The sequence below is a fragment of the Anser anser genome, assembly GCF_964211835.1.
Source record: "Anser anser genome assembly, chromosome: 5".
Taxonomy (NCBI): domain Eukaryota; kingdom Metazoa; phylum Chordata; class Aves; order Anseriformes; family Anatidae; genus Anser; species Anser anser.
In genome coordinates this window covers 14,467,521-14,487,124 of record NC_139725.1, presented here as the reverse complement: position 1 = coordinate 14,487,124, position 19,604 = coordinate 14,467,521, and the positions used below count along the sequence as shown (strand labels likewise).

The following is a 19,604-nucleotide window of genomic DNA, read 5'->3' as shown; positions in this document are numbered from 1 at the left end:
CCCGCTCTTTGTGTGCTCCAGCAAGCAGGGAGGGCAGATGTCCTTATATAATGAAGTCGGCGCACGAGTGCCTTTGCCTTGAAAAACCCTGGGAAAGGGAAAAAATTAACAATCCTACGGGGCCACACAGACGCACAAAAACTTAGGAAATCCCAACTGCTACCTGAACAGGAGTTGCGAGGCAAGGCAGTACCATTTAAAAAGCTTTGTCTCTTTTTTTTTTTTTCTTCCTATAAAGGCAGTTTTCAAAGAATTGGGCAAAACGTAACCAAGCTCGGCATTTTCGCCCCCCTTTCGCCCAGGTTTCGCGGCAGGGGGCCCCCTCCCCGAGCCGCGGAGCGGCCCCGTGCCGAGCCGAGCCGTGCCTGGCACGGCCGGGCGGGGACCGAGCGGGGCGGGGCGGGGCCGGGCGGGGCGGCGCGGCTCTGTCACGGCACGGCACGGCACGGGCTGCCGCCAGCCTGGCCCATCGGAGCCCGGACGAGCAGAGCCGAGCCGCGCCGGGCCGTACCGGGCGGCGGGGGGAAGGAGGGGGGGCTCCGCGCCTTCCCGCTTAGCCCGGCACGGCACGGGAGCGCGGCGAGCGGCTGGCACGGGCTAAAGTTATCCCGGAATAAGGGCTGCACGCATGTGCTGTCACCCCGGATGTGAACATGCCGGCACGGCTCCCCGCTAGCTCGCTCCGCCCGGCTCTAGCGGATGGGCCGAGCCGTGCCGAGCCGAGCCGAGCCGTGCCAAGCCGTGCCAGGGGCGCCGGCGGCCGCGCCTAGCCCGTGAGGGGCCGGGGGGCGGAGTGGGGGGCCGGGGGGGGACACGGAGCCCCCGGGCGGCCGTGAGGGACGGGGTGCGAGAGGCTCCTGCGGCCGGGGGGCCGCCCCCGGCCCCCCCCGGAGCCCCTCGGCCCGCGGGCCCGGGGGTCTGGGTGCCGGGGGGGCCAGGCCCGGAGCCCCCGGGCCCCGCTCGCCCCCGCCGCCCGCGGGCCGCGGGAGGGATGGATTTTCGGGGGAAGAAGTACGAGCGGGGCAGCAACTGGTCGGACCCCGAGGTGGTGGAGCTGCTGCAGCTGTGGGCCGACGAGTCGGTGCAGATGGAGCTGGAGAGCTGCCTGAGGAACCAGCACGTCTTCAACCGCATCGCCGAGGTGCTGCGGGAGAAGGGCATCCACCGCACGGGCGACCAGTGCCGCGAGAAGATCAAGAAGATGAAGCTGGAGTACCGGCGGATCAAGGACAACAGCAAGGCCCCGCGGGGCGGCCGGACCTGGAAGTTCTACGACGTGATGGACCGCGTGCTCAACAGCCGCCCCGCGCTGGCCTACGGCCCGCTGAGCGGCAGCATGATGGCCCAGCAGGTGCTGCAGGGCACCATGGTGGAGAGCTACCACCACCAGTTCGCCGCCTCCGCCCTGCCCTTCGGGCACGCGCAGCACCCCGAACTGATGGAAATCAAATGTGAGGAGGTGAACTCTGATGAGCACTGCTTGACCCCCGAGCCCCCACCAGCCATGTCTTACCAGCAGGGCTCCCCCGAAGAACATGAGATGGAGAGAGCCTTCTTGGAGAGGGCCCAGAACGACTCTCCCATCTCCAGGGTGGAGGTTCCCATTGAAACCAGTGTTTCACCTTCAGGTAGGGATGGCCTTTTACATTCCAGCATAAGGTTGCTGCCTTGTTTCCCAGAAAGAGAGATTTTTTTTTTTCTGGTGCAGAGATAGACACCTGGTTTGGTTTTCTTTTTTTGCACTGACGTTTGGATCCAATAAGGATCCCACATCCCAAAAAGCTTTAAAGTAGAAGGCTGGTATCCACGTTAATAGTCTTCTGGCAATTCCTAAAATGAGTCTTGCTGCAGGTAAATAAAATTTAAAATTACCATGCTAGGCTAAATACTGCGTATGAAATCCAAAGGACTGTCGCATCTGCTATAAGCTGAGATAGGCATTCGTGCTAGATTTCTGCGTATAATGCTGACAGTGCTTAAGTTATTAAAAAAAAATTAAAAAATTGCATGCTTTTTGGTGTCAATTGAACGTGACCAGGACTGTCTGCAGTCCTCATGCTGAATTGTATCAGGAGACCCTCGTCTGCCATTGCGACACAGTAAACCTGCAGGTGAAACTCTACTTGTGCTCTGGTTAAATGTTTTCTGTATCTAATCTTTTAGAACACTCAGCAGTGAAGAATGCTTGGGGATAATTATTGCCCGGCTTTCTAATCTGTTAATTAGGACTTGGAAAGAAGACGTGTTTGGAAGTCACTGGTAGAAACAGCTTATATGTGTAAAGGAGACGAGAATTCTGCACTGGGCGTGCAACAGACCGTTACTTGGCTGCCGTGGAAGGTGGAGTCTGGAAATCACAGAGATTTCCAGCCGGCCTCGGACAGGTTGATGGAAGAACACAGCGTGCTTGGGAGGAAGAGAGGTGATGATCAGTGTGAGCTTTATTTCCGAGATCAGGAAGAAACGCTGTGTCCTCACCGTGGTGGTTGCGTAGGTAGCCAAGGGCAGCGCTGTCGGAAGGGGTTGACTCATTAAGGTCGATTCAGAGAGCAAACGGGGAGCCAGGTCAGTGGCTGGCAGCGTAACGGGGAGCCCAGCATGTGAAGTTTAAAAAAAACCCAGACAAACTAGCATACTCCCAGGATGTACCTGACTGATTTTGCTTTGGTTTTCCTGTAAAATCCTACAGTAGGTAGTCTGGTGTTTTCTAGGAGGGGCAGCGGAAGGTTGCAATATGTGTCCACACCATTTCACTTGCTGCACATTTCATTTTTCTTCCTACTTTTACATGTTCGCAGGTTTCAGTGAGTCCAACATGGCCAGCTCGTCACGGATGCAGAACGTGGTTCCCCGGCCTGGCTTCTCTGCCTTGCATCGCCTGAGAAAAAAGCGGAAAGGCCAGCGGGTGAAGGACCCTCTTGACGATCTCCTGCTGAAGACCCTGACGTCTCAGCGGGCCATGGAAGAGCGCTTCTTGCAGATGGAGGAGCGCCGATTTCAGCGAGACTTGGACGTGGAGGAGCGCCGGATGCAGCTGGAGCAGCGGCGCTTCGAACTGGAGCGGGAGCACGAGTTCCGCATGTTCAACGTTTTCGCCCAGATGCTCAGCATCCTGAAGCAGAGCCACAGCGGCTCCTCCTCTTCCATCGCAATGCCTCGGGGCTTGGACTTCAGCCAGGCGCTGTCCGAAATCACCGGCCTCGGAGGAGGAGGAGGAGGTGACCTGCAAGAGCTGCGGGCTCGACCGCTGGCCGAGAGGAGGGTTGACATGCACGGCTTCTGCCACCAGGGTGACTTCCAGAGGAGCCCCTACCTCTCCGCTCGGGGCAACATCGCCAACATTTTCCGGGGCTCCACTGAGGAAGGGTACAAAGCTTATCACGCTGACAAGTACGATGAAGACAAGAACCCCAACGTGAGTGAGAGTCTCCGAGTGTTTTCCTGGCTCACACAGATGTCGTGGGTCAAGCTGTTTGTTCTGGGATGTGAAATAAAAAGTAACTATGCCGATCACTCCCACGTCAAAGACAAACGTTGTGTTCAGTACAGGTTTGCATGCCCAGGTTTTCCTGTCGGGAGCCAACCAGTGGCAGTAGCAGACCTTCAAAAGCAAAAGAAACCTGCAGGAACAGAGTGTTCCTCTTTTTTTATCTCACCACCCCTGCTGCCCACTGAGGACAGTCACCGATTATTGCTGGTGGTGGGTGGTGGATGAGATAAAACAACAGAGCAGTAGACATTTAAATCAAAAAAAAAATCACAACTTTCCCTGCCCGTCTAAGCTGTGCTGCTCAGTTGTAAGTAGCTCGTCACACCACCCCCTTGTGGCACAGAGGCTGAATGTTAATAATTAGTATTGAATAAGTAACAAGTATGGTGATTATAAATAATGATTTATCCATGGATTACTTTTAAATAGATCCCGCATTCAGATACTGAGCTACTTGAAAATTTTAAAGTGTTTTATTCTGAGACCTGACTTGAGTCACACAGTGTTGGGAGTTGAAAAATAGATTTTTAAGACACAAAAACACAATAAATTTTTTGTTAAGTGGTGCATTATAAGGCAGAAACTGCTGCTTCTACTAACAATGTAAGCAGTATATGTTTAAACAAATGACTAAAATTGGACTTGTATTTTAGAAACATCATCCATGCACAGTTGTTTAGATTGCCTGTTGTATTTTTTTAAATTTATTTATCCAACCTCTTCCAGTAATGAAAACTTGAGCTCTTCAGCATCTAATGTAATGTTGAATAAGCAGGGCCACATCCTAGACCTGGAACTGCAGGATTGTATCTCCAGAGGGGAAAATGTAATGACTGTGTTTATGTGGTTATTTGAAAAAATCAGTGGACTGGAATGGTAACGACTGATGAATGAGTAATTTTAGATAAAGAAATGTATCAAAAACATTTCTTCAAACTACTGCAGAAGTGTAAACCTCAGTTTTCCCAGAATCGCTTCAGATGTTTTTGCAGTTAGATGCATAACGATGAGTGAATTCGAGAATAAGTTAAATGTGTCTTGCGAAGAAGTACAAATTGTTAGTACCTATTCATTTACACAAAGCTTATTGCCTAAGAAGCTGAGTGCCCGAGATATGTATGTAAACACTCAAACACACATATACGTCTCTAGTTCTGTATTATGTTCTATATTTATATGAATTGTGTTTTGACTTCCTTGGTAAGCTTTTTGAGGGCACATCAGTGAAGTGATAGCTAAGGTGATGTTATGTACATGGTTTTTTTGTGTCCATAAATGATAAATTCTTTCTTTTTCTAGGGTATAATTAATTTTGGCACCAGTGAGAATAAACTCTGCTTTGACCTGATGTCTAAACGGGTAAGTTCTATTCCAAAAAGAGAAGCAAATGTGCTGTGTAGTTCCTCCTCAGTGTCTCTGCTTTCCTAGTGTTATTGCTGCCATTCAGGGTTCTCTAGTAAAGTTTCTCCTTGTGTATTTCTTATTGTCGGAAGTCGCTTTCGAATCCAGCTATTTGTACACTTACTTAAGTTATTTTAGCAGGAGGATAGGAACGGGGGTGTTTTTCTGTTCCTTTTCATTGTGTGTTTGTGGGAATGTGCTTGGCTCGTTCAAATACTTAAGACTCAATACTTAAATGAAGTATTGAATTTTTTCTCCCACTGACCGTGTTTCATTTAATACAGAGGTCTCAGAACTTGTTTTGATCTCCCTTTAATTTCAAGGGTCTTCATAGCCTGGGACAGAGGAAGTTGGCTCTGTCCATTGTAAAGTTACACAGTTTGGACTCCTAATTCTGAACTTACCTAAAATTTGAGAGGGTGGCAGCAGTGAACGGGACATCTTGTGAAAGCTCTTGAAGTCATACTGGATCATCTGCTTGTCAGACACTTTGTTCAATTGTGTGAAACAAATAGCACGAATCAGAAACAAACAACAAAAAAAGACAAAAGAAAACAAGAGAGCTGTGCCTTAGAGGAATGTTTCTTGATTTCCATTAAAGTTATTGCCCGGATTCAGCCTCCAAGGCGGAAAGGCTGCATTTTTCCTGGCTGAAGCTGCCTGTGGGGAGGGAAGGTGGCTGGGGTTCTGACAGTCAGTCTCTGCGGTTTGAAGCTCACTGTTACTCCCGTTCCACCAATTCCCACCCTCAAAATGTTCCTTGTTTTATTCCTGCCTGCCACACCACTGACTCGGGGATGCTACCCCACCACTCGGCCTTCCAGCTAAAAGAACAGGTAAGGCAGAGCTGCTGCCTGGCAGCTGTGCACACAGGAGGTGCCCTCTGGGCTGCGTAGGTTGTACCTCCCTTCGTTCACTGTCCTTTCCCTACACTAACACGTCGTCTGCAGCAAGTAGTGCGGAGGGAGACAGCAGTCAGTTGCATCTTCGTTAGCCTTATTGTGAGAATGAGCTGTAGTGTGGTGAGCCATCCTGCACGTGGCGAGAAGTTGGACAATGTTACTGTTTCCAGCTTCTTCCTCACAGCCCAGAGTTACAGCAGGGGTTCACTGGGTGCTGTGCCAGCTGGGATTGTAGGGAAAAATAATCTGTTGCTAGTGGGGAAAATAAATAGTGTTTCCACTGAAAAAAGCAGCATATCAGATTTCTGTCTTCAACTTTTGACCCTTAAATTGGATAATTAATGTTCTGTGGCATGAGATCTCAGATAGTCTTCATTTTGGATGGCCCATCTGATTTTCCTAGCCCTTAAAGCATTATCATTAAGGGTTCTTCTCTTTATTATTGCATAGCCCTTTTTGGCCAAGTCTGCTGATATGTTTTATGTTGCATTCTCTAGATAAGTTTAGGAGAGAGATCTAAGGAGACATAGTTCTGTGCTACATAGGCTTCAAGAACATCTACAGATGAATAAAGGAACTTTATTCCCCTAATGTCAGGTTGTAATTCTGCATGGGATGAGGGCAGTGTCTTTAAACTGTCCAGTTTCCAGAGCTTGGCACAAGTTATTAAAACACCAATGCAGAATGTTGTGGTTTTGTTACTCTGTGGTACACATTCACACTGCATGTTAAATTTCCCTCCTCCTTTGCACCATCACTTACTTGTTGTGTCCACACTCCCATGCCTTTTTAGTATTAACTCATAGATCGGTTGTCATCAAATGTTTGGAAGTTACATTGCACATAACATTTGTTTATTCCCTTTTCGTTCATGTGAAATGTCCTTTTCCTTCTGCCCTGATCACCGCTGCGCTTCCCCTTGCAACTTCATAGAACTGGATTATGTGAAACCCTGATAATGACAACCTTGAAAATATTTAGATAAAAGCAGTGTGCTTATTATATCTAAATATAAACATTAAAAAGGGCTCTAAAGCTTGCCCACAGTTCAGGTGAATCTGACTTTGAGAACAGAATAAGCTCCTAATAAAGAACAGAGTATCTGCCCTAGGGAAGACATTCAAGAAGATAATTTTATTTTTCACTTGTCTTTTGAAAGCTCCTGTTACATTCTAACGCTTACCAAGACTTATCAGAACTGTAGGTCTGAAGTAACTTGGAACCGAGATATAAATGAAGGGTAGAAATCATTAAAAATTAATATGTTGAAAGTTGTTTTTTTTTTTTTTTTAAAAAAAAAGAAAACTTATCAGATTGTGATTTCAAATCCTGTCTGTCTCTTTCCAACAATATAGACCTGAGCTTTCATGCTGCTAGAGTTTTCACAATTGGTACTTAATTGCCAGCTGAAAGCTTTTGTTCTTATAACGTGGGCAAAGCACTCCTTGGGACACTTGATTGCTTCATTTGTTCAGAAGGTCTTCTGCAGGCTTCTTTTTTGGAGCATCCTTTCTGTAGATCTCTGGGCAGAGAAGTTTTGGCTGCAATTATTTAGCAAAGGCCCGTACCTTCCATAAACTGCAGTTATCACTGGTCATCTTGCTGATTATTGCCTCTCCAAGCTGCGTTAATTCTGATGGTCAGTGGCTTTCTCAATCCAGTTTTAAGGCTGTTGAAGTTTTATGTGTATGTGTCTATGCAGGTGTGTGCCTGCATGTGGATCTACCTATTTCCATATTTCTGGTTTCCGTGATTGTGTTTTTAATGCTTCGTTCTGTTGCTCACAGCTGACGCAGACTGATATGAACCTCATGGAGCCTCCACTGCTTCAGTATCCTGACTGGAAGGGACATATGTTGTAAGTCTTCTCATTCCTGTAATGCTTCTCTTTTTGAATACTTGTCTGATAAACAAAGTGGATGAGTACAAACCACTTCTGCTACACATTAGTTAAAACTTTTCTAGGTCATTTAATCATCTTTTTCTTTTCAAAAGTGTAAATTAGTCACCCAACTACTTAAAAATCCTTTAAAAATCCAGTTAAAAATCCTCTTATGTAAGAGAAGATGCTAATTTTCTAAAGCAAATGCAGTTTTAACAACACTATATACATTAACAAATCAGGTAACTCCAAAAAGTTCCTTCAGGCATCATGAACACTGGGGACTTTAATCCTTCAGCTCTGTTCTCAGTTAAAGCTCTTCAGAAATGTATGCGTAGCTGTAGCCATTATCCGTGACACCTTTGCCATGTGTAACAGTCATGTCTGTGGCACGGGCCTGAGCTATCCTGTTTTCTAGCTATCTGCATCAGACTTTACTGTGCCCTGGCTTTATTTTCCTGAGATGCGGACCTGGGGAAGCCCAGCCTCTTGGAGAATAAGCTGAATCAATATTTGCTTTTGTGTCTTTCTCAGTTTACGGGAGGAAGTGGCTCGATTTTTGACCTATTACTGCAAGGCCCCTGCACCTCTTAAGGCAGAAAATGTGGGTAACCCACTTTCCATTGGTGTCTATTCTAATGTATTGCCATTTGTTGTCAAACAATTTCATCTTATTTTTTTTAAACAAGTGATTTTGTAAGATGACAGCCTTTTATCATGTAAATGAGATTGAATCATAGCCATTTTAGTAGCTTTTGATGCACACTTTAGCCAACACTTCAGTTCTGCTGTTTATTTGCCTTATTCTTTACTTTTGTGTGCCAACTCCTCATGCCATTGCTCTCAATGAGGCTTTATGCTTCTATCTCCGTATTCAGCCCTGGGACTTACGGTGCTTGTGTCCCTCAGGGACAAAGAGCGCCCATTGTTTCAGCTGGGTTTAATTTTTTACTGTTTTGCTGCTACACCTCAGGACAAAATCTGTCGTTAAGCCAAGAGTAGTTTTACCTGGCAAGAGCAGACGTTTTCAGACTTTGCAGGACTTGCTGACCTGCGAGGGATGCAGGCTGGGCTCGGTGCATGCATGAGTCCTGCTTTTGCTGGGTTGTAAAGGCAGCAGGAGCAGCCGCTGCTGCTCAGGATGCAGTAATTCAGCAGAAGCCCCTACTTCACATATGCTGAAGTTGTGACTGATCAGTTTGCTGATCATTGCCCCTCCAAGGCAGCAGATTCAACCTGATGCTTGGATTGAACTCGTGGGACCTGTGCACGTCAGTCTTCTGGAAGCAGGAGTCAAACTTGCCCTGTATGAGACCATTACCACAAAGAGAAGATAATGCGTATTAGCTGGTGAAAAGGATTTTGCCTTTCTAAAGCTTGAGAACTAAATTTTTCCCAACATAAAACCTGCTGTTTCTAAATACTATATTGCTTATTACAATCAAGAAAGACATCTGGACAAAGTATCATGCAACAGAGTACAGGATTAAAGTTATTTCTGGTAGAAGTGGGAATTCAGCAGGAAAATTCTGGGAACATCCGTGCTAGAGAATTAGGGAGCAAATACATTTTGTTGATATTGTTAAAAATTATTTTCTGTGGTGGTATCTTTCTATGGACTGATTTATCACTAACCTTTCTCTCTCTTCTCTAGGTGATTGTTCTGAATGGTTGTGGTTCTTTGTTTTCTGCGTTAGCTACAGTCCTTTGTGATCCAGGAGGTAAGTGGATTGCTGAGAGATGTTTTTAATGTTTATTTGTCTTCGGAAATAATGAGTTACTCAGTTTAATTGTTGTTTGATAGAAGTGAAGTGTAGGAATTGGCACTAGTCTACTGCAAGGTTCTTGTTTCCTGCAGCATTGTGTTGTGAAATTCATCACCTTCACAGTCTGCAGATCTCTGGTGCTCACACTCTGTGTCTCGCCCTGTCTGTCCTTACTGTTTCAGGGTGCTCTGCTTAGCCCACTAAATGTGGGCTATGCTCAAGCTTACAAGGGTTACTGAGGGTGGATGTACAGTGTCCTAGTTCCTGCAGAAGACTGAAGAATTAATACAGAAAGAAAGTAGAGAAAAAGGCAGTAACATTAAAATGTTTCCAGAGGACATAACTGTAGAAAAGCTTTCATGCTTAGCTGAAATATGCTAGGAGAGAGAGAAGGACTGGGGCCTGTCGCTGACAAATTCTGTCATCTTGGTTCCAGAGGCTGTTCTGATTGCTACTCCTTTTTATGGTGGTATCACCCAGAGCGTCTTTCTGTATGGCAATGTCAAGCTGGTGTACGCCTATTTAGACAGTAAGGTAAGAATTGAGAGGAGGGAGTACCAACCTCTGCAGTCAAAAAATAATTGGCACAGGAAAGCGTCAAGCTTTGGGGACCTCAGGACAAGGCTAGGCAGCAGCCTATGGGTGTTTTCCCATTTATTGTTGGGAAACTGGACACATAGTTTTCAAGAAACTTGTTTGAGGGCATAAATCTGGATTCCAGTCTTCTCCTTTTCTTGTATCTTACTTCCTATAAATGTGTAGTAATGGCTGTTGAGGGGGGAAGATGGCCATTTTGAACCTTTGAGACAGAAGTATGTGCTGTCCTACTAGAGGTGGTCTGGGGTCAAAAAGCACATGGAGATTTGGCATTGCTTGAGTTATTAAGAATGGCCAGAGAATTCTGTGCCTGTGGCCTGTCTGTGATGAACGTTTCTTTGATTTTATTTATTTACTCGTTCTGTATTATAAAAAGATAAGAGTGGATGCTCTTTTTTGTTGGTCATTATTGTTGGGTTTTTATTTTGTTTTGGGGGATGTTTCTCAGGGGAATGGCTCAAGGCAGACTCTGTTGAAATAATTTGGCCTTTTTTGTGTCTTTGTGGTGTCTTTCAGATTACTGGAACAAGCACTCGGCCTTTTCAGCTTACAGTGGAAAAACTGGAAAAAGCCTTGCAGGATGCCCGTGCAGAGGTGAGTGTAGCTGAGCTTCTTATTATTGGTCTACAAGCATTCAAATTCTTTTTATTAAGTCGACAGTATGTTTGAAATGACTGGTCCCAGAAATGGCCTGAAGACCAAAACAATTTCGAAACCTAGCACCTGGCTTTCTCATGGTCCTTACAGAAAGCCTGAGATCAGGCTCCTTGCAAATCCTGTTTGCACTTGTGGCAGAGTACTCAGCCTCACTTGCAAGAGGAATCCCACGGTGTCATACGTACCTGGGCATGCGCTACAATGTGGGGACTACCTAGAGTTTCTCCTTTGGGAAGGCCAGCTGAGTTTAGTGCAGCAGAATCAAGTAAGACCATCAAGAGTATTCGCAGGAGGGGCAAATTTAGAAGGCAAGTGCAGATTGTTTCTGAATATTTAGTCTGTAGGTTTTGAAATTGTCCTAAACCCAGTGTAGGTTTAGCTGCATCTTTAGATCATTACTGGCTCTGACATCTCCAGCCACACGTTCTCTAAATGTGAGCAATTTGCATCCACGTAGCTCAAATTCCGATCTTTCTTGCCTCATTCATGGGCAACCTTCAGTAATCTGTTACTTCCTGATTGCTGATACAGCTCAGACACAATTCTCTTCCACGCTGAGAATGTGTGAGAGCATCTTTGTTATAAATTGGCTTACCAGATGGCAGCAATCATAGCAGAACTCCCCCTTTTCATAAATCATAGATTGATTCTATGTGTTTTCCCCAGTTCCCTTTGCAAGTGCTGTAATTATAAAAATATCTTAATTTGTGGCTAAAAGTTTTCTCATACAAATCTAACCTTTGGGGTGAAATAGTCGTGGTGGAAGCTGAAGGGGAGTCTTGTGTCGCATTCAGTGCTCCAGTGGAGGAACTGAAAATCTATCCCGCGATGAATGCTCTCTTACTATTGCATTTTTTGTTCTGCAGGGTATCACTGTAAGGGCCTTAATTCTACTGAATCCCCAAAATCCCCTTGGGGACATCTATTCCTTGTCAGAATTACGGGATTACCTGGAATTTGCTAAAAGGTATGTCAATTTGGAGAGCTGAGGTATCCTGAGTCAGATACGGCTTTCAGAGTCTGGCGGACTACTTGCTCTCTCCTAATTTATATGTGAATATTTTCTCAGTCGGGCATAAAGCCTGTTCTTCACACAGCGCACAGCAGGCTTAAGAGAGGAGAGAGGGCTGTCGGGGAGAAGGGAGCGTGGACCTTCCAGTCATCTGGAGTGGCAAGGCAACTTGTGTCAAGGAATAGAAGCTTTATTCCTTGGCAGTCCTAGCAAACACTATTGCGCTGTGTGTCTTTGGTAGGAATCTGAGTTCCTTTCCTCCCAGTTTTTCTGTATGTACAGAGAAAAAGAAATATTTGAATATGGCTTCCCAGCTTCATCGCTGCTGCTCTCTGAAATTTGGTCAATTCTGAGTGGATGATGATACATCGTACTCTAGAAGGGTAGTACCTACAGCAGTTAATTTTCACGAGTGCTTTGGAAATGACTGAAATTTTATCTCATTATATGGTTGCAGTGTGTAACAATTAGCTGGATATAACTCAAATCAGTTCAACGTACACATAATAGACCTTCCGAGTTGTTGAAAAGTGCTGCTGTGCTGCAAAATTTGGTGTCCCTCTTCTTTGTATAAAGCCAGTCTTTGCGGAATCCTGACTTACTCTTTGCTTCTAAGCCAGAAGCAGCATTTTTTGGTAACTTCCATTTTGTCCTTTTGCAGACATGAATTGCATGTGATAGTAGATGAGATCTACATGCTGTCAGTTTTTGATGAATCAGCCACGTTTCACAGTGTCCTAGGCATGGACAGGTAAAATCAGCTCCTACTTCCCTGGCCATCTTCCAGTGACAATTCAACATGATGCCTTGCTGAGAACTTGTGACTGGAAGTTAAGTCATGAGCTAGCAAATTCTGAATCTGCGTTACATTGTTTGTTTTTATTATTATTGTTGTAATTTCTGAATGGCAAATGCATTTTTTTCAAGTGCAAGGAAAAATCTAGCAAGGAAAACATGTTAGTTAATTTTCTGCTGTGATACCCTTTCCAGCGTGTGCTTTGGTACTTGCTTGTGCCAGTCCCCCCAGAATGGCAATGAATGTTTCATTTCTTGAGAGTGAGGCTTTTCTTTCCTGTTTAAACATTGCTGCCTCTTTCCCATGTTTCTGTTGATGCTATAAAGACCTTCTGTTGCTGTTTACTTTCTTTTTTTTCATACAGTAGTCACGGATCACAGTGTTACTACAGATTTGAGAATGGGTTTTATTGGGTATTAATTTAATGATACAAAATTTTTTGCAAAACTCATATTTTAATATATGTATATTATAATTGTTTTTTCTTTCTGGTTTTCGCCAATGGTGTTATCTTTCTTTTCATGCTCATTTGCAAGGAAATAAAATTGTACTTGGCTGTTTTCTCAGCATTGCTGAGCTTGGATGTACAGCATTGCAAAGGAAGAGTCTCCTTCTGCGAAGTATTGTGGTTTGAAAGAAAGAAAATTGCTTTAAATTCTTAGAAATGGAAATCAATAGAAATTGATTTTTAGCGTTAAATTTACAAGCTATATACATGCAGAAAATCTGCGCGTGAAGTACAGCACTTACTGGAAGTATCTATATATCTGAAATACCTAAAAATCTCATCTGAAATTAGTTCCTGGGAGTTCCTTGCTTCTGAAGTTAGGTCAGATCTGGATTTTCCCTCTTGACTGATGTTCCGTGCTGCGCTGCCTGTCACTGTGTAATGCTGCCTCTCTGTTTTCGCAATGCTGCGCTGGTGACCCAAAAGCTTCAGCACCTATGACACTAACTGCCCATCTGCATCCTTCTACATACAGATTGCCTGATCCACAGAGGACCCATGTGATGTGGGGAATAAGCAAGGTGAGTGCTGGTTGCCACTGTGCCGTGGCTTCCTCACCGCTGTGGTTGGCTTGCTGTCCTCAGGTTCCTTATGCAAGAAAGAACAAGGCAATGGTTTTAGGATCCCAGCCTTCCTGTGCAATAAAGTAGTCTCTCTGTGTCTTCCGCAGGATTTTGCTGTCTCTGGGATTCGCTTTGGTACTTTGTACACAGAGAACCAAGATGTTGCTAATGCGGTGGCTTCTTTGTGCTACTTCCACGGGGTCTGTGGACCTGTCCAGCACAAGGTTGCACAGCTGCTTAGAGACAGAGGTGAGTCAGCAGCTTCATGTGGGATCCTCTGCTGTCTGTGTGTCTTGGTACCTCGTGGGATCCTGTCCCCTTACTCTCCCAAATGGTCTCTTGTATGTGCAGTTGGCAGCCTTCCCTGATCCTGAAGCTGCCCGTGTAAGCCATGGCTGACAGTTCCACAGCAGAGCAACATCTCTGCAGAGCTCCTCAGCAGCAGAGTTAGAGGAGCAGCTCCGAAGAAGCTAAGTGTATAGAAGTAGCCAGTGTTGTACAGAACCAGATGAGCAGAGACAAAAGAGTAGTACAGCCTTGTGGGAAGAGGGAAATGGAACTGGGATTCTAGCTTTGCCCTGGTTGGGGTGCTAACAGTCCATAGCTGCAAAAGCCATGACTATAGGGAAATGGTGAAGAAGATACACACAGACATTAAATTGCTATATAGTTCTTGTCCCATTTCTGCTTTTTGAGGAAACAAAAAAGGAGTCGAAAGGTGAAATATAAAAAGGCATTGTGAGTATTTTAGAAACCTTAACAGATCTGAATTCTTAGTCAGTTTGTAATTTTTTTTTCTTCTCCTTTTGGTTAGACTGGATCAACCAGGTGTACCTGAGGGCCAACCACGCCCGCCTAAAAGCTGCCCATACATATGTGACAGATGAGCTGAAGACACTTGGGGTTCCTTTTCTCAACCGCAACGCAGGCTTCTTTGTCTGGATTGACTTCAGAAAGGTTGGTAGTCCTAGGAAAGGAGGCTTCTCCCGGGACAAGGGCAGGCACATGGTGCAACTGCGTCCAGGGGAAAGTTCAATATTGCGATATGCATTTTGTTAAAACCCCATCTGATGTGAGCAGAGGGAGGGACTGCCTCGTATTTCTGTGCGTGCTTTTCCTTTCGTCTGTCTGTGCATTTCCCTCCTTGCAGGAATCTTACTGCTCTCAAGCCACTTTCCTCCCCATTTCTTCCTTTTTATCACAACTGCTGTACTTCAGAGGTAAAAGGTGTCTCCCCTGGCCTTTTTAGACCTCATGGGAATCACAAATTCATGAGGATCTCAGTGAGTTAGCCTATATGTGACTAACCTCTGGCCTTCTGGTGACTCTCCCAGTACCTTAGGACAGGAACATTTGAGGAGGAGATGCTGCTCTGGAGGCGTTTTCTCGATAACAAGGTCCTCCTGTCCTGCGGCAAAGCCTTTGAGTGCAGTGAACCTGGATGGTTCCGCATCATTTTTGCTGACAAGACCCACCGACTACAGCTGGGTGAGTGATGTTTTCCCTTCTTCCTCCCACCGGAGTTTCTGCAGCACTGTTTCCTCCTCTCCTTAATCCTAAACTATCCTGTTATTATGATCCTTGTCTTCCCCGTGCTTCCTTCCTTTCCTTCCACCCTCCAAATTTTTCTGGATCTGACTGGGATTTGGAGACCCTTGTGGCTTAAACTAATCCACCAATGTTTCCCCTCCTTATACCTCTGCAGGTATGCAGCGGATCCGCAAGGTTTTGGAAGAGCGAGAGCAGGAGATACTGGCTGAGGAAAAGGAGCAGCCTTGTCAGTCAGATCAGGATGGCAAAGCAGATAGCACAGATGAAGTAATTTTTGTATCCCGCCACCAGGAACCTACCTGTTCTGGTAGCTCCAACCTCGGTGACCTCATTGGCCTCCTGCAGCAGCAGATGCGTTCGTCTGACTGGCTACAGAAAAATACAGCAGAGCAGTTTGCACAGGAAAAGCCAGAAATCTACGATGTGTTCAGCAAACTGGTGGGGAAACAGTAGGGGTCAGTGTGCCTCCAGGGGTGTTCCTGAGCACCGAGTGACTGGCCCTGGGCCCCTAACAGCTCAGCATTGACTTCCAGCAAATAATATATTTTCTGTATAGCAAGAAAATCACTTTGTAAAACCCCTCCTCAACCCCCTGTTGGAGATCTCTGATTTGTATTATATAGGTGCTTTCCTCGGATTGGGGTGAGGGTAAGGAATGATGGGGGTCTTGTTCACCTGCTACCCCTCGTCCTGCTGCATCACTGTATTTTGTATTTCATTTCTAATGAATATGCTCTTAACTCTCTTAGAAGGTCTTGCAGTGTCTTTTTTATGCTTATTTCACTCTTTCTGGGAAGATGGAGACATGACATTGTTAACATGTGTGAAGTTTGCCTTTTCCTGAATGATGCCCAGAAATAATTAATTTTTTCAGTGCCGGAAGATGACTGCTTTCACAAAGAAATGTTTTGGGGAGATAGAACACAGTGTCAGCCCAAAGGTAGCCTCAGCTAGGATTAAATAAGCATGCACACATGGCCATCTGCATGAGTGAGGCTCTTAGAACATGATCATTTAGTTTGGGTTCTGTAAAAGTTTTTCATTTTGAGTTGTTTTCCATTCTGTTCTCAGATCAGACAGTATCTAACCCCCTTGGCTGGTGAAATGCCTCTGTTTCTGTCCTTCTCCTTGTGTAAATAAAAGGCACCTATTGGCCTCTTGGCTCATGGTGTCCACTGAAGAGCTAAGCGTGGAGAGGTGATGGAAAGCAGACATACTCTCTGCAGCCTTCCTACTCATGGAAGTCCATCCCATCCTGTTAGCGGTGAGGTTATTGGCAAGGATGATGCTGAGAATGCTTCTGGTACCATTCTGCTAGATGTACCTGCTTTAAGCCCACGGGCTTCCATAGTGGCACCTTTCACCGTTACCAGGATAATTAAAGCAATTTTTTACCTGGACTACTACATTTGTCAATTTGCAAGGTAATTTTTTGACTAAATAGTATTCTTTGGTCTCCTCTCCTTCCTCTCTTTTCCATTTTTAAAGACATTGAGGTGCACCATTCTCCTCTTGTAATTTGTTGGCAGTGCCAAGTTACATCTTGGTAGCATTATGGAATCTGTTTAAGTAATGAGTTAGAGAGGTGAAAGATAAAATTCAGAGTAAATTGTGTGCTGTCAAAGTAGTTTGAACTTGCTGATCACAACTGAAGAGCAAAGGCATGTGTGCATATCATAATTTGAATCACCATGGCAAAGGGAGCAAATAATTACTGCAGCTGAACTGTGGTGAGTTAGCTGTGGAGAACTGCGGGGACAATGAGGAGCAGAGTCTGACCAGCTGCTGAGGAGAAGGTCGTGCTGCTGCTAGAAGGAACGGGTGCACCTCAGACACCGGGGAGAGGAGAAAAGGTTGGTGAGATGAGTGGTAAGATGAGTGATGGGAATAGATAGAAGCATCATATTTGCTTAGTAGTTTATTATTTTTCCGTGCACAGTTTTTCTAAAGACATTCTGAGGTTATTATAATTTTGCATGTGCTCCTGATCGTCCACAAAGAAGGCTATAGCACAAGACAGGTCTCCTTATGTGAGTGGGAGGTAAAATGTGCAGCCAATATACAAATGGACTTACTGGCTTGCTCCTCTTATTTATGTACCCCAAGGAGTATCTGCAACAAAAATTTAGGGAGAAAGCTCTTTGAAATGAAGAACAAAGTAAGGCTGTATAGACAGCAGTTAAAACTGTATTTTAGGGGATTCTTATAAGAATTTCAAGCCATTAATTCCTCCTACTTTTGTTTGGATGTTCTAGTCATTTCTATGGCTGGAGTATGTTACTGTACAACATTCACATAGATGTAGATGTTTATTGTTCAGAAAGCACATTTTTGGTACTGTCTGTGTGGAAGCAGCCAGTTAAACACACCTCTCTGTAGGAAAGAGGCTGCAGTATATTTTCAAAATCCCCACAGCTAATATAATGTTGTCCAAAGTCACTTCCATCTGAGTTTATGGTGACTGAAAATAGCAGGGGAAATGCATGTTTTTTTTCCATGTGTTTTCAGGTTTAGCACCTGAGGAGCTCTCCACTGAGGCAGGTTAGATTCATCATGGTTAAAAAGCAAACAAACAAAAACCTGTAAATGAGGGAAGAGAGAAATGTGGTATCAGGAGCTGGTGAATAGGCAGCATTCACTTTGACTGTAAAAAAAAAAAAAAAAAAAAAAAAAGCCTTGAAAATGGCCTCTGGTTGAAAAGAATTGTTGAACATTAAGAAATTCCTGAGTGTTCCTGTACAGGGGTTGAATTGGCTGTTGCTTGGTGCCCGAATATTCTGATGGGAGAAAGGCTGAGCTCAGTGGAGCCATGGCGGGGGCTCTCGGTGCCAGAGCCCCCCGGGCACGCTGTCCTCCCCAGGCTGTGCCTGTGTGAGTGTTTTGTTCCCTCTGCTGCCTCCGTGTCAGATGTTCGCTGTGCACACTATTGCTCATCATCATCATTAATGTGCCCTTTTTTTTTTTTTTTCCCCTGCATGGCAAATCTGTACATGAGAGAAAAAAAAAAAAAAAGATGCAGAAATGAATAAGGTCTGAGTGCCCCCTGCATTTCTTTTTCCAGTCTGGCAGGCAACAGGCAAACAGAACAGTAGCTGAAATGATGAAGCTGGTCAGAGAGATATTTTTTTAGCATTTCTCTAAAATAAGAATTACCATCAAGATGTGTATAACACGGTGCTTTCATTGCTTATGTCCACTTTATGTCCACTGTAGTTAAACAATGATAAAATCCACTTTGCTTGTAATTTTTGTTTTCAGGTTATGATTCATTTGAGTACAGAAAGGATGGTAGATGGCTTTGTGTTTTTTTTTTTTTTTTCCAGGTATAGTTCCAGTCTTGTTTTTCTTTTTTCTTTCTTGTTTTTCTTTTCTTTTTTTTTTTTTTTCTACTCTCTTTATCCCAGGGGAGTGTTCAGAGTTTTTCAGTTAGAAGAGGTAATTTCCTATATAGCACAGCTTTCTGTCATAGAAACTGCCCTAATCAATATTTCAGGTCTAACCTTCATGTGTCCGTGTTTGTGGGAGGGGAAGATCAGTAAATCTCCATATTATTAACGTGTGTTACACTGCAGCTAACTGAACAGCACGGGTTGGGCCCAGTCCAGATACATATTTATGAAGAATCATGCATACTTAAGGAACAGATCTGTGAAGATGGGTATTCCTGGCAAATACTGAGGGAAAATATTCACTAAATAATCCTCTACCTTAACTGAAGAAGGGCTGCTGCTGGAATGTACTGCATGATAGATTTTTTTTTTTGATATATTTTTTTAGATTAAAAAAAAAAAAGCTAATACCTTAAAGGTTCTCTTTCTCTATTAGACTGCTGACAACAGAGCGGTGAGCAGAGCCAAGGGTTGTGTGCTCCCTTCGTCCCCAACCACCCAATTTTTCAAAATGTGTTTTTTTTTTGGGTCAAATTATCATTTATATTGGTAATTTTTTTCAGTTACTCAGTTAGGGAATTCCTCTGCTCTCTCACTGTCAGCAGGATTACATTTCATCAGAGAGATGGTCAGACTAACGGCTGGGTAAAAAACCTTTATGGAGAAAGCTATGTGAATCCTTCCCCCCCCCCCCCCCCCCCCCAAACACACCTACATCTAAAGCATCAGGCATGCAAAAAATATAGCCATTTTTGCACTTCTAAATACATGTGCAGCCATTTTAGTGAGACAGGCTCACTAAGAGAAGATCATTGTTTTTTTGTTTTTTTTTTTTTTTTCTGAGGCAAATCAGATTACGTCATGAAGAAAACAAGGTAACCTACAAGGATATATGCAAAAATATGTGTATTCTGACTGAGAAAATCAGAGGAGCAAGGTACACTCATTCTTCACTCCAATTTTTGCTTTATTTATTACCAGCTTACATAAAGCACTGGCAACTGACCAGTGACAAACGTACGTTAGTCAGAGATGGTTATAAATACTCTGCTTTTTGTCCTCAGTTTGCCGGGATCAGTTATTTTTAGTA

At 44.5% G+C, this 19,604-nt stretch overlaps 1 protein-coding gene across 12 annotated transcripts in view; it reads left to right on the top strand.

The window, feature by feature from the left end:
* Positions 1–15,870, top strand: part of ACCS (1-aminocyclopropane-1-carboxylate synthase homolog (inactive)) — a 63,754-nt gene extending 47,884 nt beyond the window's left edge. For 9 of the 12 annotated variants that reach the window (XM_083837245.1, XM_083837246.1, XM_083837247.1 and 6 more), the window contains 14 exons: positions 2,799–3,415; positions 4,790–4,849; positions 7,581–7,651; positions 8,210–8,279; positions 9,330–9,396; positions 9,878–9,975; positions 10,555–10,632; positions 11,562–11,662; positions 12,369–12,458; positions 13,487–13,532; positions 13,682–13,823; positions 14,389–14,531; positions 14,909–15,062; positions 15,280–15,870. In XM_083837245.1, coding sequence (XP_083693371.1) covers positions 2,799–3,415; positions 4,790–4,849; positions 7,581–7,651; positions 8,210–8,279; positions 9,330–9,396; positions 9,878–9,975; positions 10,555–10,632; positions 11,562–11,662; positions 12,369–12,458; positions 13,487–13,532; positions 13,682–13,823; positions 14,389–14,531; positions 14,909–15,062; positions 15,280–15,578 — 2,036 coding nt within the window. In that variant the 3' untranslated portion in view covers positions 15,579–15,870. Of the gene's footprint in view, positions 1–416; positions 1,629–2,226; positions 2,423–2,798; positions 3,416–4,789; positions 4,850–7,580; positions 7,652–8,209; positions 8,280–9,329; positions 9,397–9,877; positions 9,976–10,554; positions 10,633–11,561; positions 11,663–12,368; positions 12,459–13,486; positions 13,533–13,681; positions 13,824–14,388; positions 14,532–14,908; positions 15,063–15,279 lie in introns of those variants that run through there. The other 3 variants (XM_083837243.1, XM_083837241.1, XM_083837237.1) reach the window with 3 other exon arrangements.
* The last annotated feature ends 3,734 nt before the right edge of the window (positions 15,871–19,604 follow it).